Raw genomic sequence first — 25097 nt, forward strand, 5'->3', positions numbered from 1 at the left:
CATATAGGAATAGCAGTAACAACAGCGATATTGTATTTCTGTAGCTTCTATAGTTACAAACAGGGATGGGAGAAATTATATGAATTAATTTCAAACATGTTTATATGTTTGGTTGTAAACTATGAAGCTGCTTTTACTTGTTTTCTTAAGCATTAGAGCATGAAAGTCAAACTAAGAGCTGAACTGAGTTAAGCTAAAATGCTACATGCTAAGTGCTTGGCCTGCTAATAATAATGCTCTTAATGTTACTCACTTGAAGTTTCAGAAAATCCCAGCCAACGCAATGGGGGCATCACTGACCAGGGCGGCCCAGTGGACCACGGCCAGCTCTGGCACCGGCAAACTGGAGATTACACCCATCAATGAGTCCTTGTTGAAAGAGATCCTGAGCTTTGTGGAGCAGTTCAGTTCCAGACACCCACAGGAGGCAAAGCATGTGTTCAAGGAGCCTCTGCAGTGGAGTACCACCTTAGTGGCTTCTGATTTCAAAACAGACTATGACATCAGGTTGGTCTAATCAAGGGTGAGGCAGCCGTCCAGCCATGTGCTTTCAGCATTATGTGTGTGCAGGATACGTTGTCACCATGGTGTCCAAATGTATTTTACCTTAGCAATGCTCATGGCAGTGCGCTATAATTAATTTGCTTTTCAACTTCAGTGAGACTTAAAACATTCCAGCCCATTTCATCAGAATGTGCTGTCCTTTGGCTTTGTGTGCATGGTTAGCATCGAACTGATATTATGGGAGCAGACAAGTGCAAAATGCTAACACAGACTGTGATCTCTCTAAAGTGACCTGGCGCAAATGCTGTACAACAAAACAACACTGTGAGTGATATTAACAACATCTTTTCTCTTTAGTGGCCCAACTGTACAGTCCCAGGAAAAAGACAGTGAAGGGCATCCCTTGTTGCAGCTCTCCCCTCCTACTATTTTTGCACGCAGCTTTAGCCAGCTTTCTAAACTAGTTCAGCTGGCAAACGATAAGAAGCTGAAGGAGGTTCGAGCATGTCTCGAAGGTAAGCATGTTGACCACAGGATGAGATTTGAATCCCATTTGCATCATAAGTAGTCCAGCTGCTAGTGTACTTCCATAACCCACAGACTTAAATTTGTTTGTCCTCCTTGTTATCCTGTACTTCCATTCAATTATACTGCCATCAGATTATGTTTGTCATTCTTTATGGATATATATTTACTGCAGGCCAAGACCAAAAACAGACATGTTAATATGTATTTGTCTGACAGAGGAATACAAGATGAGGATGGTTAAACATAGTCTGTTTTCATTGCCAGTATTTTACATTGGTTTGAGGGGAAAAAACATACTAAATCGGCCTGCTGCATTTTTCATTGGGTTCATAAGGTGAATGTAGTCATGGATCTAGCCTTTCTTTGGGACGTAGACTCATTAAAACTAACTTAAGCTCTTGTCATGTAGGAACATCCAGTATCAAGGACATTATGAGTTTCACATTTTTCACATTTTCAGACCCACTTGTAGAATTTAGTGTAAAGCTAACTTTTTGAACTGTTCAGAAAATAGAGATCCTGTGGTAAAGATTCTGGGTCCCAGCTTTGCGACTGTGCTTGAGGGCGAAGACAACTTTGTGCTGCGTCTGGTGGACAAAGTGAAACAAGAGGACCAGGCAGCAGATTCTGCACTCAAGGTTAAGCTGTTCTTCTTGCTTCAACATCTGGACAACCAGCTCCTCAGCAACTCCCTCAAAAAGATCTCCCAGTAGGTGCCTTTCTTATCTCCTCCTCTTTCTGCATTCAATCAAGTTATCTATCCATCTTCCACGGCAATCCTCTTTCACTCTGATCCAAGTGGATTTGCTGCAACATGTGGTTGTTTCTGATTAGAAGAGGCAGCTGGTTAAGAGACAGAACCATGAATGAACTCAAATCAACTGGCTGTTTGCTTTATTTTGTTTTTCGACATTTTCATTACAGAGAAGTAAGGCTTAGCCCGGCCGCAGTGAAGAATGAAGTGGAGCTGTTGAAACACTTCTGCAGTGAAGGGGAAAAGAGGGTGTTGAAGTCAGTTCGATACACATCAGGTTTGAATTATCTCCACATTTCACTGGGTTGCAAGAAAAGCAATTGCCATTAGGTTAATACCAGATATTCCAAAGCATAAAAAGACTGTGTTCTGTCCCCCACAAAAAACATGGAAGTCATTATATCCGTCAGATTCCAGTTTACTAAGACATTAATCAATTTATTTACTTGCAGCAGATTTGCCATGCCATAACAGCTAATCATTCAGGGATGTACACCATACACACCATGTTAAAAAACTGCAGCCCTTGAAAAATTTGTCATCTTTTTCTTAGCTTGAATTGAAACCTGTGCAGATGCTCTGCAAACCTGTGATGCCAAGCATCCTTAAAATATGTGGTGTCACAATATGGCCCTGTTTTTTTTTTTTTTTTTTTGGTGAGTGATTTATATAGGGAGTGAAACTATGGCTCTAACCTGGGCTCATATGTCAGACCTGTCCTGTGCCGAGTGATATGTCATCTTCTTTGGCAGCCCGGCACATGGGAAGATTTCTCCTTTTGCTGCATTCTTTCATCCAATGAAAGTTTTCACTCTTTTTTCCTGCTCCTTCTTTGAGGACAATTGTGTTGTGACCTGATTTCAACCAGCAGTACAAATGACAGTTTATTGCAGTGTTTCTCTAGGCGTCAGTCTTTTTTTTCTCTTTTTTTTAGATTATGAATTTTCCAATGGCTGCCGGACCCCTCCATGGAGGCAGGTGCATGGTGATATTTGTTACCTTGTGATTGAGCCGTGTGACACTGAGACACTCTACATCACCTGCAGCACAGCTGGAGTTTTCCTAAACGGGGTGAGGCAAAGAAGATAAAGTCAATGAGAACTGCATCAGCAACAACCACTGTAACTTTGACCTCTCATTCTGTGTGATAACAAGGAAATTAAGGACACCTTTCACTAATATAGTTTCACGGCAAACAAACTTTTTGACAGATAGGCTTGTCGACAGACCACTATCCATTGTATAATTAATTAATTGGTAGAGATTTTCTGTAGGTTCAGTATTTAGAGCTCCAAGTGATTTTGAGAATATTTGAAGGACTATATTTGTTTCTGTCTAACCCTAATTTAGAGGTACTTCTATATCCCACTACCAAACAACTGCTACCAATAGTCCTCCAGTCATCTTATAACATAGTGGTAAATTGAAAAAATACCTTATTTGGTGTAATCATCCCATTTACTAGGCTACTGAAGTAATGCACAATTGCAAAATGGACAGCTGACACAGTCGAATCTAAGACCTACTAAATAATACAGTGCTCCTATATCAAACTATTAATGATGACAATTTCTGAAACATTGTCACTGAATTGTGTTGCTGAAAAGTGAAATGCTTACTACTGCACAGAGAGATTCCAAATGCTTGCCAAATGTGAGGAATCTCTCTGAATGTGTGTGCAATCAGTCCGAAGTGAAGGTTTTGCATGCCGCAGCACCTTTCACACTTTCAGTGACTTTGCTGACAAGTCATACGTTTCCTGTCCATATTTCTTCACCTGGAAATGGTTCAGCTAAGGTCAAAAATCTACACCCTAAACACGTGTGTTTCCAAATGGGCGACATTGATGCAAATGAAACCTCAAAGACTGGGAGGGTCTTAGACATAATTTAGTGGTTTACATGGTTTTACACTTCCCCTTTTTAGGCTGCCTGGTGATACTCTGAGCTCTCATCAACCTCAGCTATTCCAGCAGACATGTGGGTAACATTATAATTGTGGTTTTAGCATTAATGAAGCTGTTTTCAACTTTGTTTTCACAGGGCATAAAACAGGAGGGGGAAGAGAATGCCTATGAGCGAACAAGTGAAATGCACAAAGACTTGGTAACACTTCTGAAGAGCAGGTCTCCCCACTTTGCTGAGAATATAAACAAGCAGGTACAGTGGAATTTAGGCAGATGCAGTTAACATCAACTTATCAAGACTTCCTCTATGGCCTTGAATTTTAGCTCCCAAAACACAGAAGTGAGTGTTGAAATGCCTCTTTGTCCCATGAACAAGGCTCTTCTCTCCAAACCGCTGATTTGATCACTGATGCTATGTGACTCATGTGTTTAGAGTGAGTTAGGATTGTGTAATCAGTGTCTGAGCTGTTCCTCACTAGTGAGCTAGTGTCTGGTTGTCACTTTGTTGAAACATTTCTGATGCGACCTCCTCAGTGTTCCAGTGTCAAAACAGCCAGTTTTCAGAGGCTGAAATATGCATGATTCATTCAGTAGTGCTATTTCCTGCTTAGGTGATTTGATGACATAACAAATCACTTTAATAATTGATACCAGCAGCTCTCAAAAATCTGTTAATCATTTAAAAGTATGAACATGTTTTTTTCTCACTCACTCTGATGTTTGTTGGAAAATGTGGCATCATCACAAGCTCATCAGACATCCAGACTACACAGACAGCGCCTGCTCTGTGTGGAAGGAAAGCTGATCACTATGCTGTTTTTTTTTTTTTTTTTTATTCTTATATAGTCAAAATGTTATTCTCAGCCAAACAAAATGTAAATATGATTAAGAACCACATGATTTGCCCACTGTGCAAATCTTACTCTCAAAGAAAGAATCAAAAGTACATCTATCGGAGTAATTGGATTTGCAGATGCAAACTAGTGTTGACATGGATATGTATTTTTCCCAATGATTTTTCGAAACTATTCTGCATGGTAAGGGCCAAATGATTTCACTGAACTATTCAGTATGTGAAGTGCTTTCGGACAAAAGCTCAATACAAAAGCAGTCTTTTAACAAAATTAAAATGCTTTTTGAAGTCTAATTGCCCAAAGGGATTTTCTGCACACATTATAGTGAAATGCCTGGATGTTACAGGGACATTTACTGCTGTAAGGCATCTTTAGCCATTAATGTTCAACCCCTTTGAAATAACATTATACTAGGTCCATGTAGCGTACACAGTAGAATAGAGCTTCCCTGATATCTGTCAAATTGTGGTCGGTCAGTGTGACTTTTTTACAGTGGGTGATAGAACTCAGAAAGCAGCAGAGAGCTGGGGTAAGTGAAGGCTTTAATAAACCAATGAATCGTGCCAGGCTGAACCGTGTAAAAAAGGACATCCAGGCTTTTATGTTTTATGAGTCCTATGTGAAGAGTGATGCCTTTAGTCTGAATGATCTAAAAATGATAGACAGCAGCAGTAAAAAAAAAAAAAAAAAAAAAAAAAAAAAAAAAAGAGCTGTGAATGAGTTTGTGGAGACACAAATCATTGTCAAAATCTTTTTCCTCTTCAGCTCCTTTGAAGTTTTCCTTGCGATGTCCAGTAAAATTTGTTCTACTTTCTACAATTATTGAATATTTCTGGCTGCCCTAAATTGAGCTAATCGCCTCTTTATTAAGGTTCAACTTTATAAAGCACTGCTATTTTTCAAATTCATGTGATTGATCGCTGACAATTGTATGTCAAAACAATGGTGCAATAGGCATCCTACATCGTAGATTATGAAATGTTCAGACACTAAGTGATTGCAGCCACTCTTGAGGACAAGATCCATTCCAGTTTTAATTTGAGAGAGGAATAGCAGTGGTCTCTGTCAGAAACACAATCTCGCACAGCTCCAGCCCAGTTCTCTGATTGCAATGTGGAGAGCTCAAACTTGGAAGGCGATAGCCAAAGATAACAACACCTAATATCCAAACATATCTGCTCGTTTCCAGTGTGAGGAAGCAGATCTTTTTTAACAGTTGTATTAGATTAGACAGCCTCAATCAAATAAGCAGAGGCAGCCAAAGGAGAGGAAGGCTGCAACACAGGGAGGAAACAGACTCGACTTCTCCTCGTAGTGTTGTGGATTCATTTTGACATCACAGCGTGATTGGAAATTGGACATGCTGTGTATTTACATGCACGACACACTCACTAAAAAGCAAACTTACTCTCTGAGTTGTAGATTTTTTTTTGTTATTCAGATCCTGAAATTAATATAGACTGCTTCACTGTCATAATCACTCAGTAGAAAATGCTTGAGTCTCGCCACTGACAGATATTTTATGGCCAGTGGCTGCAGATTTGCTGCCCTGCTGATTTTCCATCAGTGTGGATCAAGTAATTAGATACAAGTCTACCCCAAACATATGTAAATAGTTGAGTTTTAGAATTTAGTGTCGAAATGCAGACTTGGAAAAAACAAGGCAAATGAAGAAATACTGTAAGTCAAGTGCTAATGATTGAATGTCGCCTGCTATGAAAATGTTTGCTAAGAAACGTTTTGGGGTTGCAGGCGTCAGTCCTGCTTAACATGGGATTTGTCTGCTGGACTTCAGTGTGCTCTGATGCAGAAAGGCACCTGTAATCAGGTCCTTTACTGTGGCATGCCATAGAATCTGGAGTGTTTCCTCCTGCTGTAGCACATGGACGTTGTTCATTTCACGTATAATAGAATTAAAGGGGGTCGGATACCTTAATAAAATCAGACTGTTGCACTGTAGTGGAATGAATTGGCTTGTATGTTTCCAATAGCAGGTCACTTTGTGTTTTATGAAAAACAAGTCTTTGGAAAAGTGACTGGGCATACTTGGCTCCAGCTGGTGTGTGAACACAACCCGTAGAAATACATCTTAATTCTTTTTCCCTGCCCTTAAAAAAAATAAGAAAGACTTGAGCTCCTAGCGACCAATGACAGTCTGCGCTATTTCTGCATAGCAGGTGTCTGTGATTAAAATGCTCCTGCCTGCAAACCATTCATATGTGTCTTGTTGGCATTCTTATGTAGGTTGTAAAATTAGGCAAAAAGACCTTCAAAACTTCAAAAAATCATTGCTGAATAGCAGTGACACAAAGGCTCTACTTTGTCTGTGCCAAGCTGAAAGGCTTTAGGTCGAGGAATGTACAGTAACAATAAACTTTTTGATACTGTTCAGCCAATTAACAGAGGGGGACCTCTTCTGTGTAAAGCACTGGGAATGTATATTTTATTCCAATAGCTCAATAGCGGCTGAATTGTTATCCAGGCCTGGGGATTGTTGAGAGAAACAGTTTTTATGTGAATTTCATATTTGTAAGCATCAGTGATGCTGTTTCGGAACCATGGTTACTTGCTGTAGTCAACACATGCTGAAGTGTTAATATGTAATTTGTCTCCAATTATTCATCAAGAAAGAAGCATCATCATGTCGGATGTTGCGTGGAAAATATGTCTCACAGCCTTAGAAGAATCACAATCAGATTGGCTACTTTTAAAGAGCACACTGTTTTTGTAATAACCCAACTACATATAACTTTACGATCAACATTTACTGTATATCTTGCTGCTAGCATTTTGGTGCAGATTGAGAGGTCTTTTTCCCCACTCCACAACCCCCTTCTTTTTCCCGTCACCAACAGGATTTTGCAGTTCAAGAAGAACTTCCATCAACAAAAAAAGTCCAACATGTGGAATCAGTTGATGCGGAGGAACAAGGCCAACCCCAGAGGTCTTACGAGCATCAGGAAAAGAATGTGCATGAGAGGGCGAGACAACAGCATACCCCGAACAAGCCAGGCGGCAAGACAAAATTAGAACCATCTCCAAGATGGAAGAGCCCTGGTCTCATGTCTCCCTATGAGTATGTGATAATTCCACTCGTAAGATGCGTCTTGAAATATTGTCAGGCTACCACGTACTGTGCATGATGGGGCGCTTTCTGGTTCAAGACGTGAGCTTTAGATGGGGGTGATGCCGGAGTCAAGCCACATGTGCGCAGTGTGTCTGCTCTGCATGCCAGCAGTCACACATTATAAAGAGATGGTTATATGGTTTATAAATTTTAGGGCAAGCGCAAATATTCGTGATCATACAATGATCTAAGTTAATGGATGCGTTCACAGTGTGGAAACCCTTTCTGCCCAATTACAGACAGAAAACTTGGGTGAAGTCTTAGTAAAACCCCCAAAAGATCTATTGCATATGGTCTTTGATTGATAAATAGATCTAGCAAGGTTTGAGCTGTTGCAGCTGTACCTTGTGATAACTGTACCCACTTGAGGAGAAACTGGCTCAGGATAAAAGTATCTAAATTGCTAAAAAAAAAAAAAAAAAAAAAGAAAAGAAAAGAAAAAAAGCCCAGTGAATTCTTGTCTCAAATTATTAAGTAATGATTATGTTAGAAAAATAACAATTTCCAAAATAGAAACAGGCATAATGACCCTTATTTCATATCATTACAGTGGGACAGAAGAAAAGAAACACAGAATGGGCTCTGGGAAGGAGAAGTCTGGAAAGATACAGAAGAAGATGCTGAGATCAGACAGCAAGAAAAAGGCTGATTTCTCAGTGTCCTCTTCACCTGGGCGACAGTCCTCGCAGAAGACGTAAGTGTTCTGAATGAGACCTTTTGGGGCAGACTTTCCTCAGCAGATGGACTAACTTACATAAGATTTAATCATAGAAAAGAGCTCTGTCACCAGTGGTAATTTTTGCAGTGGAAAGTGAAAACTGGAAGTATATGAGCCATTGTATAGAATAAGAGCCAGTGTATAGACTGATGTACACTTTTCTTGCCTTTGACTCCTGGCAACCAAAACTCCCCTGCTGCGACCATAATTGTGTCTGCCAATGTATACAGGCCACAAGCATAATAAAATTACTGGGCTGGTTTTTGCCACTGTTCTGTTACAGCATTTTTTGCTGCTCATCAGACAGCACACGTGATAGGGAGTACAGGGAGCATCCACCCAGTGATAGTAGTGACTGCACACCAACCAGGACTTAGTGGGTCTGCCTGGCTGCTAATGAAGGCCTTGTTCGATGTTTATCACATTGCTGCCTGGAAAAGACTCACTCATATCGGCCGGCTTCCTCTGATAATTGCCTCCACTGGAAATGCTATCTGTGTACATGGGAACTGTCTCCCCATGGCCCCATTTGAATGTGTACCAAATTTCATTGCTCCGCAGTGCCCAATTTTCATGATATAGTTATCCAAGTGGCCTGGGTGACTTTAAAAAGCCATCTGCATTTCTGTTTGCATGTATGGTTGCAAAGAGAGTCCCTGCTCTGTGCATGATGACGACTCCAGTCTTCCCATTACTTTATTCCAGTCTTTATTTCCCTGCTGCTTAGATCCTGAGGAAGTTCAAACTTGACACTTGAATTTCTGTAAGAGGCTTTAATGGATCTCCTTGTGTAGGATGACCAAGCTGTTTTTCCAATTAAAATACAGGAAGGGAGAACTTGGAACTGGGTCACTAAAAATTGTGTTTTGATATTCACAAGTTTGTGATGTTATTCTTTCCATTCTTTTGTCTGAACGCATTGTCTAGTTTTACTCAATCCCTTACTTTTGCAGATTGTTAATTGCTTTTTAAGTACACTGTTATCTGCCTTTTGTGTTCAGTAAGACCCCAGTTGGAGTCATGCTGGCGGAGGCTTTCAGCGAGAGTTCGTCTGAGAGTGAGGAAGATGAGGAGCAGCCAGAACGCCGTCCTGAGAGCAACACAGACCTGCCCTCTGAATACTGGCAGATCCAGAAACTGGTCAGGTACCTCAAGGTACAGTAAAGCCACCATGCACACAACCACACACTGCCTTGGCTACAACTGAACCCAAAATACCGCTTTGTAGAGAGAGTTGTACTTACTGCAGGCAAGAACAGTTCACTACTGACAGGAAACAGTAAAATCTCTGCTCTTTTCTAGGATTTTTTTATGCTGACCTGAGAATGTTCAGACTTCATACACTGCCTCTTGATGACAGTCAAAATAAGATTTAGCCATGATTGTAGAACTTAGGATGGCTATATAGCAGCACACAATATCATTGAAAACAATTACAGCATAATTCCACCTGTCTGTTTTGCGTCAATAACGTCACATAAAGTTGCCAATCAATAGAAAGTGGACGTGAAATGAATAAAGTATAGGGTGCTCCGTTTAAAGCAAAGCTTTATGGAAGGATGCTTATTGAAGTGGTTGGCCCGGCTCATGGATTCCTGGTTTCTGACACAGGCCTGTTTGGTTGCACATGTGAGCCAAGGCACAGGGGAAAGAGCTGCCTGACGGCAGCAGCTGTACACTCTGTTTGCCCACACCACAGAAGCATAAAAATGAAGCTTGCCTGTGATAGGTCTGACAGGGCATATGGTGAATATTAATGTGTCAAAACATGGGAGGAAAAGCAAAGAGGACAGAAACGCCAATGACCCAGACTGACTGGGAATGCCTCCGACCACTTGACTTTGGAGATCGCCCCACCTCACTTGGTGGATACCCGTTCATTTGTCTGGACAATATCATTTGACTAGAACATGGTAGAACTGACTGCACTCACTTTATTTTGACAGGATTTTGTTTTTCTATACATTGCAAACCTGTTCCTACCCATTCAACAATAATAAAGAGTTTAAACGCTGCAGCGTCAGCACAAGTGCTTTCAATTTTAAAGAAGAATATTAAATGAGCTAATGTCATTTCAATATGGAAAAATAGTCTACATTACAGTTTTTTGTGAATTTATGAAAAGGATTATTAGATATTACCAAAAGATTTGTGTGCTGAGTTTTGTGACTTGGTGGTTAATAAGATCATTCACAGGGCAACCAAGTAAATCTCAAATAGAAAACAGTGCTGCAAAGTTCAATTTTAGGTAGATATTTTTAGCTTAACAAAATAGAATATAATGGAAGGAAATTCCCACTCTAAAAGCGGGTTGCTATTCCTTTCCAAAAAGGAAGGACAAGATGTAAATGATATGAAACAGGGCAATTTCAGATAGAGAAACCTCGCTGTGTTTGTGTATTTTATACATTTCAGCGGGATTGTGGCGTGAGCTTTAGGGTTGTGTGTGCCCCTGCTTCAACAAGATGCAGCACTGCAGTAACCAACATGTCCCAGCCTTCTATCTTTCTAGAAACCACACTGTGCAGTTATTTATGGGGTTTGTCCAGTAGTTATTTTATAATATCATTACCATCAGAAGCTGAAACTCACCATGAGCCAAGTTAAATATCTGTTTTATTTTAGGAGGAGATTTTTTTTCTTCCTTTAACACTATAGACAGACATTTTTACTCTAGGAAGTTTAAAACTTTCATTAAGTGACACATGGAATGCTCTGTTTTGTAGTTAAATGTTATTTATGTAAGTGTATTTGCCTAGGCTTCTAATGTGTTTGCTTAGATACCTGTATGACTGGACGTCTATGCCTGTAACATGATTATGTGGGCTCCCTCAAAATCCTGCAGTCTATGTGTGTGTATTTAGTTTGTGTGTGTGCACATGTGGGTGCATATATATAAGATTTCTATATATAAAAGAGGCATATAAGAGGCATATTGACATAATTCAGTCTATGTAAAAGGGTGCTTTCTCACTGTGATGTTGCTAGTATAAAAATGTCACTATGTTTTTATTATTATTATTATTATTATTGTTATCATCATCACCATCATCACAATAGTAGTAGTAAGTATTTCTCAATAATATGACTATGACACTACTTTCATTTTATCATAAATTTAACATATATAAACACTTGAACTGAAAACTGTGTGCTGTAATTTCTTGCAGAATTTAGAATTTATAGTCACAGCAAAATTTTGATTTATCAGGCAACACTTTAAATTAATTAAGTTAATACCAACCTTTCCCAGTAGTTTTGGTATGGTGTTTATAAGAGTATTTAATCACACCTTGGTGAATGCACAGTGTAAAAGTGGATTAGCAAACTGAGTCCTGTAATCACATAGATATCATTTTCAGCCCTCACTAAGGTTGCTCTCCCTCTGCTGGGCAGTCACAGTACTACTGCCCCAGTGATTTCTCTTGAGAACCATTCCCCTAATTGCAACACTAAAAGTAATCCTGCCTCCAGTGCAGTGTCAGCTAATTTTCTCACCAGAGGTGAATTTGTAACTAATTATACTGTAAGTAGTTAAGCATCGGTGATGCCATTTTAAGAACCATAACACTCTGTCAAAACCTCTTAATTTTCAACCCATGTAATACATTTACAACATGTCTAATCTGGAGAATTATCTTACAAGAATAATTGCATAATTTAATTCTCATGAGTTAAGCAACTTTTCAAAAGGAGAACCCCGCTAGACGTTTGCTCAGCATGCACTGCCCTAATTGTAAAACACCAGGGCCAGTTAAGTGATCAAGTTTTATTTTATAGGAGATCTTATGTCAAATATGAAGTAAGAAACTACCACTAATCATTCATTTTTTCCTTTTTTCCTTGCCCATAAGAGAGCAGGAGGTCAGGTTTGTTCTTTTCATTAGTAGCCTTCCCTCTGAGTCTGCTCTGGACAGCAGAGAACTATGAAACCTCATGCATCCTCCAGGACTCGACCTCTGCCAAGACCCAGCACTTCTCTCTTACACTGAGGTCTATGAAGCAGAGGCAGTGGCCAGAATCCACCTGTCACCAGTCCAGTGTTAAAGACACACACACACACTCATTGTAGACACGTACACTCAGCATGTACATTCACCTCCGCTGCCACTGCACAAGCCTAGACAAATACATATACCCAACGTACGCTGTTAGCATGTTAAGGAAGTGGCGTGGGGTCAACAGGGTATCACTGACAGCCTTATCAACCTCAATCCTACTCACACATGGTTACTGCTGTGATTTATAGGTTTAGACTGGCTCAAGCAGGGCAGTCCGTGTCTGCAGAGTACAGTCTGATGCTGCAGAGGAACCAGACTAGAATAAGAACTCCATTCAGTAATGTGAAGGCTTCAGTTATTTAGTAGCTAAGTCTGAGACACCTGCAGTAAAAGAAGAGACAAAATGTGTAAAGCACCTGTAAGTGGCTGATATCAAGTTCACACCATTAATGTAATTTGATTCTTCATGGCATGCAATCTCTTATAAATCCTATTTTGATCTCATAATTGCACAGGGGGGCTAAATCATTTATGCATCTGTCTTTAATCATCAGCAGAGGATTTTTCATTACAGTACTGATTAATGATTATGATCTTCCTATTGAAGTGTTGTGTAAATGTCACAATTATTCTCAGAGGAGAAGACAGAAAGACGAGAATTGTCACAGTTCTCTTCATTTGAAGGTGCCTGCAGTTGCTGTTGCAGTTTTCGCTAAAATGCAGTCTCATTACAAATAATTGCTATATACATTGGCACTGAACTACACACACCAAGTCATGAAATATTTTACAAATCTTCTGTCAGTTTCTGTGATTTGTGCCATCATTGAAATGTCTTTTATTCCTTTGCGTGTAATTTATTGGGACATTAATCGCTAATGTTGTTATTGTTGAACCGCACTGGTATTGAATGGCGAAGCTTCATTCAAGTTTATGAAGCAAACTGAAACATAAGTAAGATTTCACCTGGATTAAAAAGGGCCTAAATGAATATCGCCATATTCAACATAAAAATCAATCAGTATTGTTATTCCATATTAACATTTTAAACACCAAATCAAGTGGAAATGACATGCAGTATCTTATTCAATTTAATATGTTCCCACACAGACAACACAGATATATTAGCCTGCTTTCAAAAAACTCTTGCACCAAGGTCGAAGAGTGGTTGAATTCGTTCCACTTTGAGCATCTGCCCCTATCATACTGATGGAGAGTCAAAGATCCTCCACCATAAAAGATCGTCAGATGTTGTCAATGTTTTAAAGAATGTCTACAATACTTCAAGACCAAAGCTAACAGAAATGAAAGCATATGATCTGTTTTCTGTTCTCTCAGCTATCACTCCTAAACGTAGCCTTTTTTGTGTGTTGGTTTTACAAGGTATGAACCTAGCCTGCCGAATCCTTTGAAGAGTCAGAATGGAGGAGACAAAGGAAGCAGTAGATCCACTGCTGTTAATGGGCAAATGGTTCACATTTAGGCTAGCGTCATGATATGGGGAACACATGTGCCCGTTATCCCAGTGTGTCAGAGCACTTCTTTTTGGGGGAGATATGATCAAACACCACTTGAGATTGTGGTTTAGGCCTACACTGATGAGTTGGCCCCTCCCACAGCTGCATGAAACAGATTACTCCACCAGCCTTCTATATATTGATGGGCTATTTTCTACTTATATGGATAGCTGATAGCAGGACATGTTAAATTCTAATGTTTGGCTGAAATCTTCGGTTTAGGATGGTCCTGAAGTCTGAAATGTTTATGAAGTGTGCAACTAATAAAACTTATAAATCTCAGAACAGTAAAGGCAGCCTTGAATCCACCAAATGAAAAGTCTATCTGTGGCACATTTAAACCTCTGTGAAAAAAGGAATAATATTTGATTGTTCACTTGCCAGGAGATTTTGGACTGGACTTTCAGTGTCGCATATCAAAGCTGTGTAGCACGTCTAGTGTTACAACAGCTTACTGTTGTATTTTCTACCTACTGCCATGAACTTCTGTTTCCATCTGACTACTGATTTTTCCCCCCTTCATGATCAAAACCATTGCACGTCAACAAAGTTTGTTATGCAACTACATATGATACAGACTAAATATAGGCCTATAAAAAAGCCATTACTGCCTGAACAGAACTTTGAATACCTCCATGACCTAACCCTAAGATTGTTATGTTCTGTGCCACAATGCTGTCAACTTCCCCCACAACCAGGACATTATGTAGATCTATGTAGTGTGAGGAGAATCTGAAAAACGACAGCATGTATTTGGACACTAAATGTAGCACAAAAGAAGAAAGTCGAGTCAGGATCAGTGCCACTACAGCAGTGTTTGACCACATATGACCTATTTTAAATCTCTATATTGTCTCTTAATTTTTTCAGTGAGCACATTGTAGTTAAGAGGCAATAAAACTTAATTGCCTCAATTTCCAGTCCCATGTGCACAGAGGCGCTTGAACTTAAATCAAAGAACAGCCCCCCCACCCCCCAAAACCACTTGTTGACTTAGTAGTGCTGTAGTTACTAAGTTGCTAATTGTCAGGACCCAAATCTAAAATGTTGTGTGTGTATATAGCAACTGTCAAAATAGATTGTCTTTTTGAAATGCGTACTCATTATTAGTTTAAAAGTTTCAATGCTGATGGTGTTCTTTTTCATCTTAGGTCATTGTCTAATGGTTTCTGGCCTCAGCTCTGTAGTCAGAACACAGTGCTCTGTTAGCAAATAGTTTCTTTCCATCAGTGTTTACCACCACAAAGCTAAACACTTACCAGGCTGTGGTATAAACAAAACAACCCCAGCAGGAGTGGTATTATGGAGGGAAATGATGGAGGAAGGGAAGGGGGTGGAGGAGAGAAGGGAGGTCTGTATCCTCCTCATTCCCTTTTCCAAATGTCTGTTTAATGTTTAATTTTCTCTTTCTCTATCTGTCTCTCTCTCTCTCACTGTCTTTCTCTCTCTGCTGTTTTCATTCATTCGTGCTTGGCATTATTATTTCAGCGAGGCAACCAGACGGCCACTGTGCTTGTTCTGTGCGCCATGAGGGACTTTAATTTAGTGCAGGAGACTTGCCAACTGGCCATCCGGGATGAAGGTGGCCTTGAAGTCCTCCTTAACTTGCTGGATACAAAAGAAATCAGATGCAAAGTGAGTAACCATGCCAAAGCTGGACCTGGATGGCCTGCAGGCCTGAACACAGCCAGTCCTGTGTGCCAGCCTGTGTTTTAGCCGGAGAAGCAGTAGTGTGGGGTAGAGAGCATGCCTTTAAAGACACAGGGTAGCAATTACTCTCCAATATACCTAATGATATGTGTGGGTGCTTTTTAACCTGCTTTTATTGAGGCATTTTGCTCTATCTATTTTTAGTGGGAATGTGGGCGAATGTTTAGTTACTAGTTATTACTATCCTCCCCCAATACAGATGGATACCTCATGTTGGCGTTAGGTAGAACTGTTTGTCTTCTATCTGAAAACATGCCTGCTGTTTTTTTTTTTTTTTTGTGGTTATTTTATTGCTGAATGAGGATGTTTGGTGTGTCTGTGTGAATAGATTGGATCTCTTAAGATCCTAAGAGAGATAAGTAACAACTCTCAGATGCGTCGGGCCATTGCTGACCTGTGTGGCTTGCAGTCCATGGTGAAGAGTCTGGACTCACTGGTCAAGGACCTTAAGGCCCTCGCTGCAGAGACCATCGCTAATGTGGCCAAGTTCCGCAGAGCAAGGAGGACCATCAGGCAGTATGGAGGCATCATGAGATTGGTGAGTCAAAGCACAGTGAAACTAAGGAGAAAATACAAGTCCTGGTTAGTATAGCAAGAAAAACAAAGCAGAGAGTTACCAAAAAAAAAAAAAAACAAAGCAGAGAGTTTCGTACTCCATTATTGTTGTGAAGTGCAGCAACAGAGAAAATTGTAGGCCAGAGCTTACTTTCACTGTTTCACTTTCACTTTCACCATTAACAACAAAATTTCAAATATGTCCTAGTTTTTGCAGATATTTTCCATTAAATAAGCTGAGAGCTCATTTGGAATAAATTACAGACAAGCTAAAGGCACTAAGTGCCTCCTTGGACATGTATGTGTTTGTGATGAGAAGCTTTTGAGAACAATGTCGTACTAGAACAGTTTGCAGGTGCTACACAGAACCCTACTTTTACAGATTGAAAAGTGGATCACTTTCATACAGCATAAGTGAACTCTTCCTTACTATTTGCTTTCTGTCTATATGGTATATGACATAGCCAGGATGTGGTAAGGATGTGGTAAGTATTTCAATGCATAGTGAAGCCCATCCCTTTTTATGCCCTTTTCACACTGTATGTCAGCTGCCAGCTAGTTGCCCGTCCATCCCTTTTTCACCAAGCCTTTGAAAACACCACAGTGGGTTCAGCGGTAAAACAGATAGAATGTCCCTGACATCCCCCGACCTGCATTCATGTTTATTGACAGAGGGACCTGTGATTAAAGCCTCCATGCCTTGTATATTTTCCTCAGCCCCAAATCGGATGTTCTCATGTGCAAGTCACTCACAGAGGCAGATTAATTTCACGCTATGCTACGAGGCCACCTTTGAACTGTGCAGTGTGTAATAGCTTTGCCTGCTCTGTCTCACTGGCCAGGAACTATGGATTAGAACACTGAATGATGGCCATAAACCATCACACAGGGCTTTTCTGGCCTAACATCAACATCTGCCTTGACGGTTTTCCACTCCCAGCATCTCTGGCTTTTTAATTCTTTCAGACTCAGCGGTAATAGAATTTTAATTATGCCCCTCATCACAGCCAACAACTTGCTATTCTCATCTGGAAACGTCCATTATCACTCCAGTCCAGCCAGTGAAATTTTCTGAGTCCTTGAATTTGAGTCAGGTTCATGGAGTTTGTGTGCATGTCTGCATGTGGGTTTCTGCTTGTGCATACATGTGTGTGGTCTGCCTGTTTAGCTGCACAGATTGTGTATGTGTTTGTATTTACTGTCATGTTTACCCACATGTTAGTCCTTGTATTTATCTCTATGATCAGGTAAAGCTGCTGGACATTCCTGATTTGGCCACACCAACTGCAGAGCAGGAGAGGGATGTTGAGGTGGCCCGCTGTGGAGTTCTCGCACTGTGGAGCTGCAGCAAGAGTACCAGGAACAAGGAAGCCATCCGGAAAGCTGGGGGCATCCCTCTGCTGGGACGCCTACTCAAGTTGCCCCATGAGAATATGCTCATCCCTGTGGTGGGCACCTTACAGGAGTGTGCCTCTGAGGTGAATGGGACCACTCATGATTACTTGACATGCCTGTAGTGTTTAAAACCTGCAACTCTGTGAAACAGTAGAGGGATATAGCAAAGAAGCAAAAAAAGAATATAAGAAGAATTACATTATAACGTTTTAAGTAGAATTATAAGAATATGTATGCACATGAAATATATACGGCATAACAGCATACAGAATCAAAGGATTGAATGAAAAATAGGCACAAGATGAAACAAAATGTGAAATTTATAAAGTCTGAAAATGAAGATCATAAAATATGATATATGCTGAACATAACACATGACAAAATATGAGGACATGAAAAACAGCAAAAATGTGAGGTTCTGGCATATATACAACATTTTTATAGACTTAATTAATTTTTATGTGAGCTGTTTTTTGTCTGTCTGTTACAGAGAAGCTGCAGGATTGCAATTCAGACTGAGGGCATGATCAAGGATTTGGTCAAAACCCTCAGTTGTGACAACCAAGAGCTTCAAATGCACTGTGCTAGTGCAATCTTCAAGGTAGCTTTTTTTTTTTTAGCAGTCTGCATACAGTATCTCATCTGGATGCACACATATTCTAGGTATGAAAAAAAAGAACAAAAATAGAATAAAGGGCAGAAAACGTCTTCCTAATTTGGCCCAGACTATAGAGGAAGTTAATATACATCTTGACACCTTGACTGTCTATTTTGCTCTGCAGTGTGCAGAAGATAAGCAAACCCGTGACCTGGTGCGTCAGTATGAAGGGCTCCAGCCTCTGGTTTTGCTGCTGAACAAAGTCGACAACAAGCAGCTCCTAGCCGCCACCACGGGGGCCATCTGGAAGTGCTCCATCAGCATGGAGAATGTGGCTAAGTATGCCTGGGTTTAGAGTCTCACCTTATTACCTCTCATTAAAACACACTGACACAAAAATACACACATACAAATGCGTGCTAACTAGGCAGCACTCGGGTGTTTACTACTGTTTCTGAGGAGTGCTGCATTTAACATACCAGGGGTATGGAATGGACCCATGTTTTCAGATGTATGAATATGTGTTTGTAATTAGTGGTAACAGATTTGTGTGACTTTGACAAATCACCTCCATAGGAACAGCCACCTAATGAGCCTCCATTTAGACAGGGGTTAATAGCAATTAACCATTTCACCCACATCCCCATCACGTTTGGAAAATACAGTAGGTTTATGTGGTTAGCAGCAGTCATATGTGAGTACAAGTGAGTATGGTACTCTCTGAAAAGGCCTGCAACAGTATTTAGGGGCTTAGTTGACTCTTGGGTGCATTAGCGTCATCGTGCAATCATCACATATGCTGCTTTTATGGCAGCTCTCATTCGTTCATATGCTGGTTGTGTCACTTTTTCCACTCTCATGCTGTTGTCATATCTCCCTCTCCCTCTCCTCTATAGTGTGCCCGGTTGAAGTGATTATTTGGGTAAAAGATAAAGTTTTTGTACGGGTTCTATTAGCTGTGATCTTTTATGTGAGTGTTTGCTGGTGGAATGCACTCCTTTCCACTGTTAACAAAAGATGAAATAGAGGTGCTGATTTTATAGTCTCCAGTGATGTGCTGGTTAAGACAGTGCCTCCCTGGTACTGAACAAGAAGTAGGCACACTGGAAGAATAAGCCTTGAGATGGCGATTTTCTAATGTCAGAAAAGGCAACTTGACAAAGCCTTTAGTCATTTGTCATGTATGGCAGACGTTTATTTAAGTGTCATTCAGTCTAGTTCCTTCAGCAGTGACATTTCTGGAATGGTTCTTGGCTTTTACCTTAGTGTCAGATGACTTTAAAGTAAGTAATTTTTCCTCTAAAATAAATAATGCCCAGAGACCGTGCCGTGGCAGCCCAATACATTTCCAGTGGTATTCCCATGAAAGAATGATTTGCTGTATTTATTTTCTTATTCAGTGTGAGGCTTGGGACCTAAGATATAACCCACATGCACTGATTTAATACCACGGTAACCTCATAATAAATTCAAGGCCTATTTTCCACAATGGAGCCAAGAAACTGATAAGACATTGTCTGTTAATAATTTTTACGACAGGAGTGTTTTTGGAGTTTTAAAGTTTTCTGTTGAGGTAACGATTATGTGGAAATGTTTTGCTTCTGACTCAGAAATGCTATATAATTCAAATTGCAGTGGAATTCTAAAAATAACAAGAAAAAGGCGCAGTAGCACTCGCATGGGTCTTTCTGCACTTCATATATCATAACTGACAGAATGATATCCTACATTTAGATTCTAAGTTAAGTCCTCCCAACTGGAACCGAGTGTCTGTTGCCACAATCAATTAAGTAAGGATTCCATTACAGAAGCATGCCAATTGCCTGTCTTTAAAACTAGGTGGACAGATCACAGTTTCTTTGGCCAAGGTCAGGAACTACAATCAGTAGATTAAACCTTTATACATTAAAACTTGAAAGAGGCTCATATGGCAACACATTTATTATTGTATTTTCAGGCAACAAAATTTTCGTTTTAAACTCTTCATTCCTCTGCTTCTAAGCAACATTGCATATCAAAATCAGTTCTGATCAAAAAGGCTTTAAAATAATCAACACAAATGACACAGACTGGGGACCCTTCTGACTCCTGCTTAGCATGGTAATAAAATTTTAAAATTTTGTCGACTTTCAAGGCTTTACAGGACCACGCCCCTAATTATATTTAGGATCTACTAACCCCATATGAGCCTGGGTGCTCTGTTAGATCAGCTGATAGTGGCCCTCTTGTCGTTCCCAGAACCCAACTGGTGACTAAGGGCTATTATGCTTTTGTAGTCCAGGCCCCCAAACTTTGGAGCGACATAACTGCTGAGATTAGGTGTACTAAATCCATTGCTGCTCTTGAATCTCTTCTTTAAAACATTGAAAAAAAAAAAAAAAAAAAAAGCTGTAATCTCTCTATGAGTTTTGATTTATTTTAATCAATTTATTTATTTATATTGTATTATTATTGTTTCATGGTTGTTTTATTGTTCTTTAGTTTAGAACTTTGTGACAATGTTAAGAAAAGTGCTGTTTAAATAAAGCTTATTATTATTTTGAGTAGTAATAGTGGTAGTAGTAGTAGTAGTTGTTGTTGTTGTAGTAGAAGTAGTAGCAGTATTGTTGTTATGAAACAAGTTAACTGCACTGGCCATGAATAATATGGCAGCTTAGTACACTTGCTTCCAGTACGGGCTCTGTGCCCTAGAGTAATTACTCATAACATTGTTGCTACGCAAAACGGTAATAATAATAGTAATAATGATAACAACAATAAAAAGAATGATGATAATGATACTATTAACCGCATGCAAACAACAATTAGTCAAACTTCATTTGCAAACATCAAAAGACTTTGAACGTTGCCCTCATTCTCATTATGGGTAATGTAATATTTAGCCAAGGTATGTCAGTGAGAGAACTTAGGGGTTGTAACATAGATACAAATTTACTATTTAGTGTTTCTTTCTTTTGTGTGTTGTGCCTTATTTTGTTTATTTTGGACAACAGAACCTGTTGGGTATGAACAAAGGTAGAATTTGGCCACCTCTTCAGGAGAAAAGCATGGTGTATGGCAAGTATTTTTAATGCACACAAAAATTTGTAAGTGGATCGTTTTTTTTTTTTTTTTTTTTTGGACTCTCCTGGGGTTATTTGAGTCACTTATAAAAATGTCAAGGTCAGGCAAATGCTCGGAATGAGATGATTGAGCCATTACTGTCAAAAGGAAAAGGCTTCTAATGGTAGCAGAGTTTCAGGGGTGCACACTCATTTCAGAATCAATCATAGGTGGAGTAGCGTGCTGAAATGAAAATCATTTTGGAATACATTTTACTACAACAGTAACAAGAGGACAAGGAGAAGTTTTTTTTTTTTTTCTTTTTTCATTAAGTGCACGGACAGCTGAAACAGACCTTGTGGCCCATTGCAAACAGCATTTTTTGTCTGAGTGATGTTTAGCATGGTCTGGATAGTATAGAGGCAGAGAGGGAGACCTCTACTCAAGACTAGCAGCAGCATATGTTAGCCATTTGCCTGATTAATGATGCATCAAAATGAGAGATGATTGATGCCCTGAAATATAATTACATTCATAACTTAAGCTTGTTTGTTTAAAGCACACATTGCCTTAATGTCCCGAGCTTATGTTTTTCAATATTACAGAAGGGGCTCTGCCTGGGCCAAGGTTATATGTACAAGGGAAACCCCTCTGTTAAAGTCCTGCTAGGAGACACTGACACATTATTTTGTGCAGATTAAAAAAAAGAAAAGATTTATACTCTTGAACCTGTTTCCCAAGGTGTTATGGACATACGCAAATGCTGTTTAAGAAGCCTTAACAAAAGAGTGAAGGAATAACTTTGCAATGGAAAGCCATGACTGCCAAGTCTTGAATTGAATTTGCCAGCACAATAATGTTTGGGGTCAAGATTGTGGGGTTTGCTTCCAATTACTGACTACCCCTCCATCTTACCTCTGTTCCAGCCCTATGATGAGCAAACCATAATTGCCTACCCAAATGATACCTCTCCTTACCTCATATTCTGTCTACAGTTCTTTGCTCACCCTAGAGTTATTCACTGCTCCAATGTTCCCTTTCAACTGAAATAAGTCAAGCTATCTGTTAAACTTCAGGTTGTATCCATCCATTTTAATGTCTCTGTATCCCTTTATGCTTGTTGTTGAACTTCTTGGAGGGTCTCTGCTCAGAGTCCCTGAAAGTATGTCTTTCTTTCACTCAGGCCTTCCTAAACACTAGTTGGTATAACAGGCAGTGTTAAAGCTTTCTGCACCATCAGTTGAACGTGTTGCCATAGCAGATGAATGAGCCAAGGAAAAAGGAAGACAATCAATCATAAAAATCTGCTGCACAGAAGCACCACTGTGGTTCTTGTGTCTTCTGACAGGCTTTAATAAAGCTTCCAGTTGTGTGGAGCCCAGTGTTTGCAGTAGAAGCCGCTTCAGGCAGCTTTGTGTAATGTTACTCTTGCCATCACGTAATTACGTGACTTGGGCTTGGCTTAACAAAAATAGACATGACTTGCTGTTCATTTATCAAAAGTTATGCCTGTGATTACAAGATAATTCTACTGTAGTCCACTGTAGATGACACTTCAGTGATGGCATAGGAAAACCATTGTTTTTCCTTTTGGTGAATTTCACTGAAGTTAACTTTGGCAGCTTCTCTGTTCATTAGCAGTGTTTTCACTTGCAAGAATAGGCTGTGTTTCGGTGGACCCTGACCAAAACCAAATGACCTTGGCCATCTACAATAGCCTACGGTCTACGCTGCCAGCAACCGTAACTGTGAATAAAAACAGTCGTAGAACTTAACTGTACATCAGAGGTTTGTTGAGGCTTTCTGCGACCACATTCTATCCTTTTTAAATGTTTACTATAGTTTACCGCTCTATAGCACTGGCAAACAAAGCTAAATTACAGCAAAACAGGGAGTGAACTTCTCCAAGCCACAGCAACCCTTTGGTCATGCGAAGTACATGCATGGGGCAGCTGCAAGAAAGCCGTGGGAAAACTGCCTCTGCTACTGGGTAAAGTGATCTATACCGAGGCCAGGCATGGACAAAGTCACTCACTTTCAGCACAGTAGCTGCTGTCTGTCATCTGGTCAGCTGATGCCATTTTTTCTCGTTTATAGTTTCTCTTTCATACTATCTCTGTCACGTCCCTTTCATACAACTCAGTGGGATTTCCCTTTGATTGTAGCAGACATTCAAAATGATATAAGGTGCGCTGCTTAGCTAACATTATGCTGTTACATTATTATTGATCCCAAAGGTTTCAGGAGTACAATGTCTTGGAGATCCTGGTTAACCTGCTGACTGGGCAGCCTGAGGAAGTGCTGGTCAATGTTGTTGGAGCCCTGGGGGAGTGTGCCCAGATACCCGCCAATAGAGCGATCATCCGCAGATGTGGAGGCATCCAGCCACTGGTCAACTTGCTCACTAGAACCAACCAGGCATGTTGAATTATTTCTGGCACCACCAGGGGAAATCTCCTAACAAAAACTCATTCATTTTTTATATTTCTTTAATCAATCATGCTTATGCTCTTACTTATTTTTCCTTTTTCTAGGCACTGCTTGTGAATGTGACCAAGGCAGTGGGTGCTTGTGCTACAGAGAAAGATAACATGGAGTAAGTCTTTCTCCCATCATGTACATCTGACAAGGTTACATGGTCTTTGAGGTTGTGTCCACACACAGAATACATTTACCGCACAGTGTTTTCATGAGCTAGATAGTCACATGTGAGGTGTCTGCTAAATGATGCAATGATGTAATATGTTATGGCAAAGGACTGACACAAACTCTAGGATCCAAAGACAGTATCATTACAATGTTTAAAGAAATCTATGTTCTCATAATGTGTAATTATACAGGTAGGTTTCTCTTTCATCCTAAGTTTAATAACAGATGTTAAAGGCTTTGTTTATTGTACCTGCTGTGTTAAATATACTTGTGGTTTAATTCCCAGTGTTTTACTGAGGCTCTGTGGTCACTGTCAGGACTTGAGCTGGTCAGAGGAATATACCTAATGCTGGCCTTGTCTAAGACCTCATGGCTGGGAAAACACAGTGAACCTGCAGTCCAGAACAGTTTGTGTTCTTCTTTTTCTGAGTTCATTTAGTGTCACCCTCAATACTGCAGAACATTGTGTGGCGCCCATCTGAATCTCATTGCTTTTACAAGGCTGTTATGGACTGCAAGACTCTTCTTAATTAACACTGGACACAAATACAATGTAATGTATGAGTTCACATTGTTAGCTAGCTGTTAATACAATTGTATGAAAGTATTACATTGGTGAGGGAGTGAGAACCCAGGGGTGCAATAAAAAGTGCTACATGTTTTGACAAAATAAAGCCACTAACTGTGTTAGATTTCACCACAGGAGGACTGTTTTACATCTAGGCTGATGATCCAGCAGCCGTGTTCTCCATGTTTTCTCACAGAATGTATATTTAGGCCAGACCTTGTAATCTTTTAGCATTCACACTTAGCTGTAAACAGAGAGACCTTATTTCCACTGGCACTTTTTGTATGTTTTGTGGTAATGGCTTATTTTGAAATGTGTATGTGTACAGTAGTTTGCCGAGTAATTAAAATAACTCACATTTGATTGTTTCCTGCTCCAAACCGACAAGGCCAGATCTGTTTTTCAGATGCACAGTGATTAGGCTCTCACTGTTAGGCTAACAAACACAATAATGTGATTTGTGCATACATCTGGTGTTGCCACACAGTCAGCAACAAAATTCCTGTCTTTTATGCAACACCTCATTTTGCCAACAAAAGCTATTACTGAAGAAGCACCTTATGCTGTTCGGCACAATCATTCTCTCATCATCATTTTGATGCCGGTCATCCATAACTGCTGAAAGCCAAAAACAAACCCCGATCACTTTAAAAATTTCCATGAAATACTCA

The 25097-nt window shown here is 39.9% G+C and overlaps 1 protein-coding gene across 1 annotated transcript in view; it reads left to right on the forward strand.

Annotated features, from left to right (window-relative positions):
• Positions 1-283: 283 nt before the first annotated feature.
• odad2 (outer dynein arm docking complex subunit 2) overlaps positions 284-25097 on the forward strand; it is a 36135-nt gene continuing 11321 nt past the window's right edge. Inside the window, exons 1-16 of the mRNA XM_030079631.1 lie at positions 284-507; positions 862-1019; positions 1540-1741; positions 1957-2063; positions 2721-2857; positions 3829-3945; positions 7402-7622; positions 8224-8367; positions 9393-9546; positions 15398-15544; positions 15948-16157; positions 17422-17652; positions 18060-18170; positions 18352-18506; positions 23447-23627; positions 23744-23805. Of these exons, the coding sequence (XP_029935491.1) occupies positions 284-507; positions 862-1019; positions 1540-1741; positions 1957-2063; positions 2721-2857; positions 3829-3945; positions 7402-7622; positions 8224-8367; positions 9393-9546; positions 15398-15544; positions 15948-16157; positions 17422-17652; positions 18060-18170; positions 18352-18506; positions 23447-23627; positions 23744-23805 (2561 nt within the window). The remainder of the gene's footprint in view (positions 508-861; positions 1020-1539; positions 1742-1956; positions 2064-2720; positions 2858-3828; positions 3946-7401; positions 7623-8223; positions 8368-9392; positions 9547-15397; positions 15545-15947; positions 16158-17421; positions 17653-18059; positions 18171-18351; positions 18507-23446; positions 23628-23743; positions 23806-25097) is intronic.

This window comes from Myripristis murdjan, chromosome 20, assembly GCF_902150065.1.
Source record: "Myripristis murdjan chromosome 20, fMyrMur1.1, whole genome shotgun sequence".
NCBI classification, from domain to species: domain Eukaryota; kingdom Metazoa; phylum Chordata; class Actinopteri; order Holocentriformes; family Holocentridae; genus Myripristis; species Myripristis murdjan.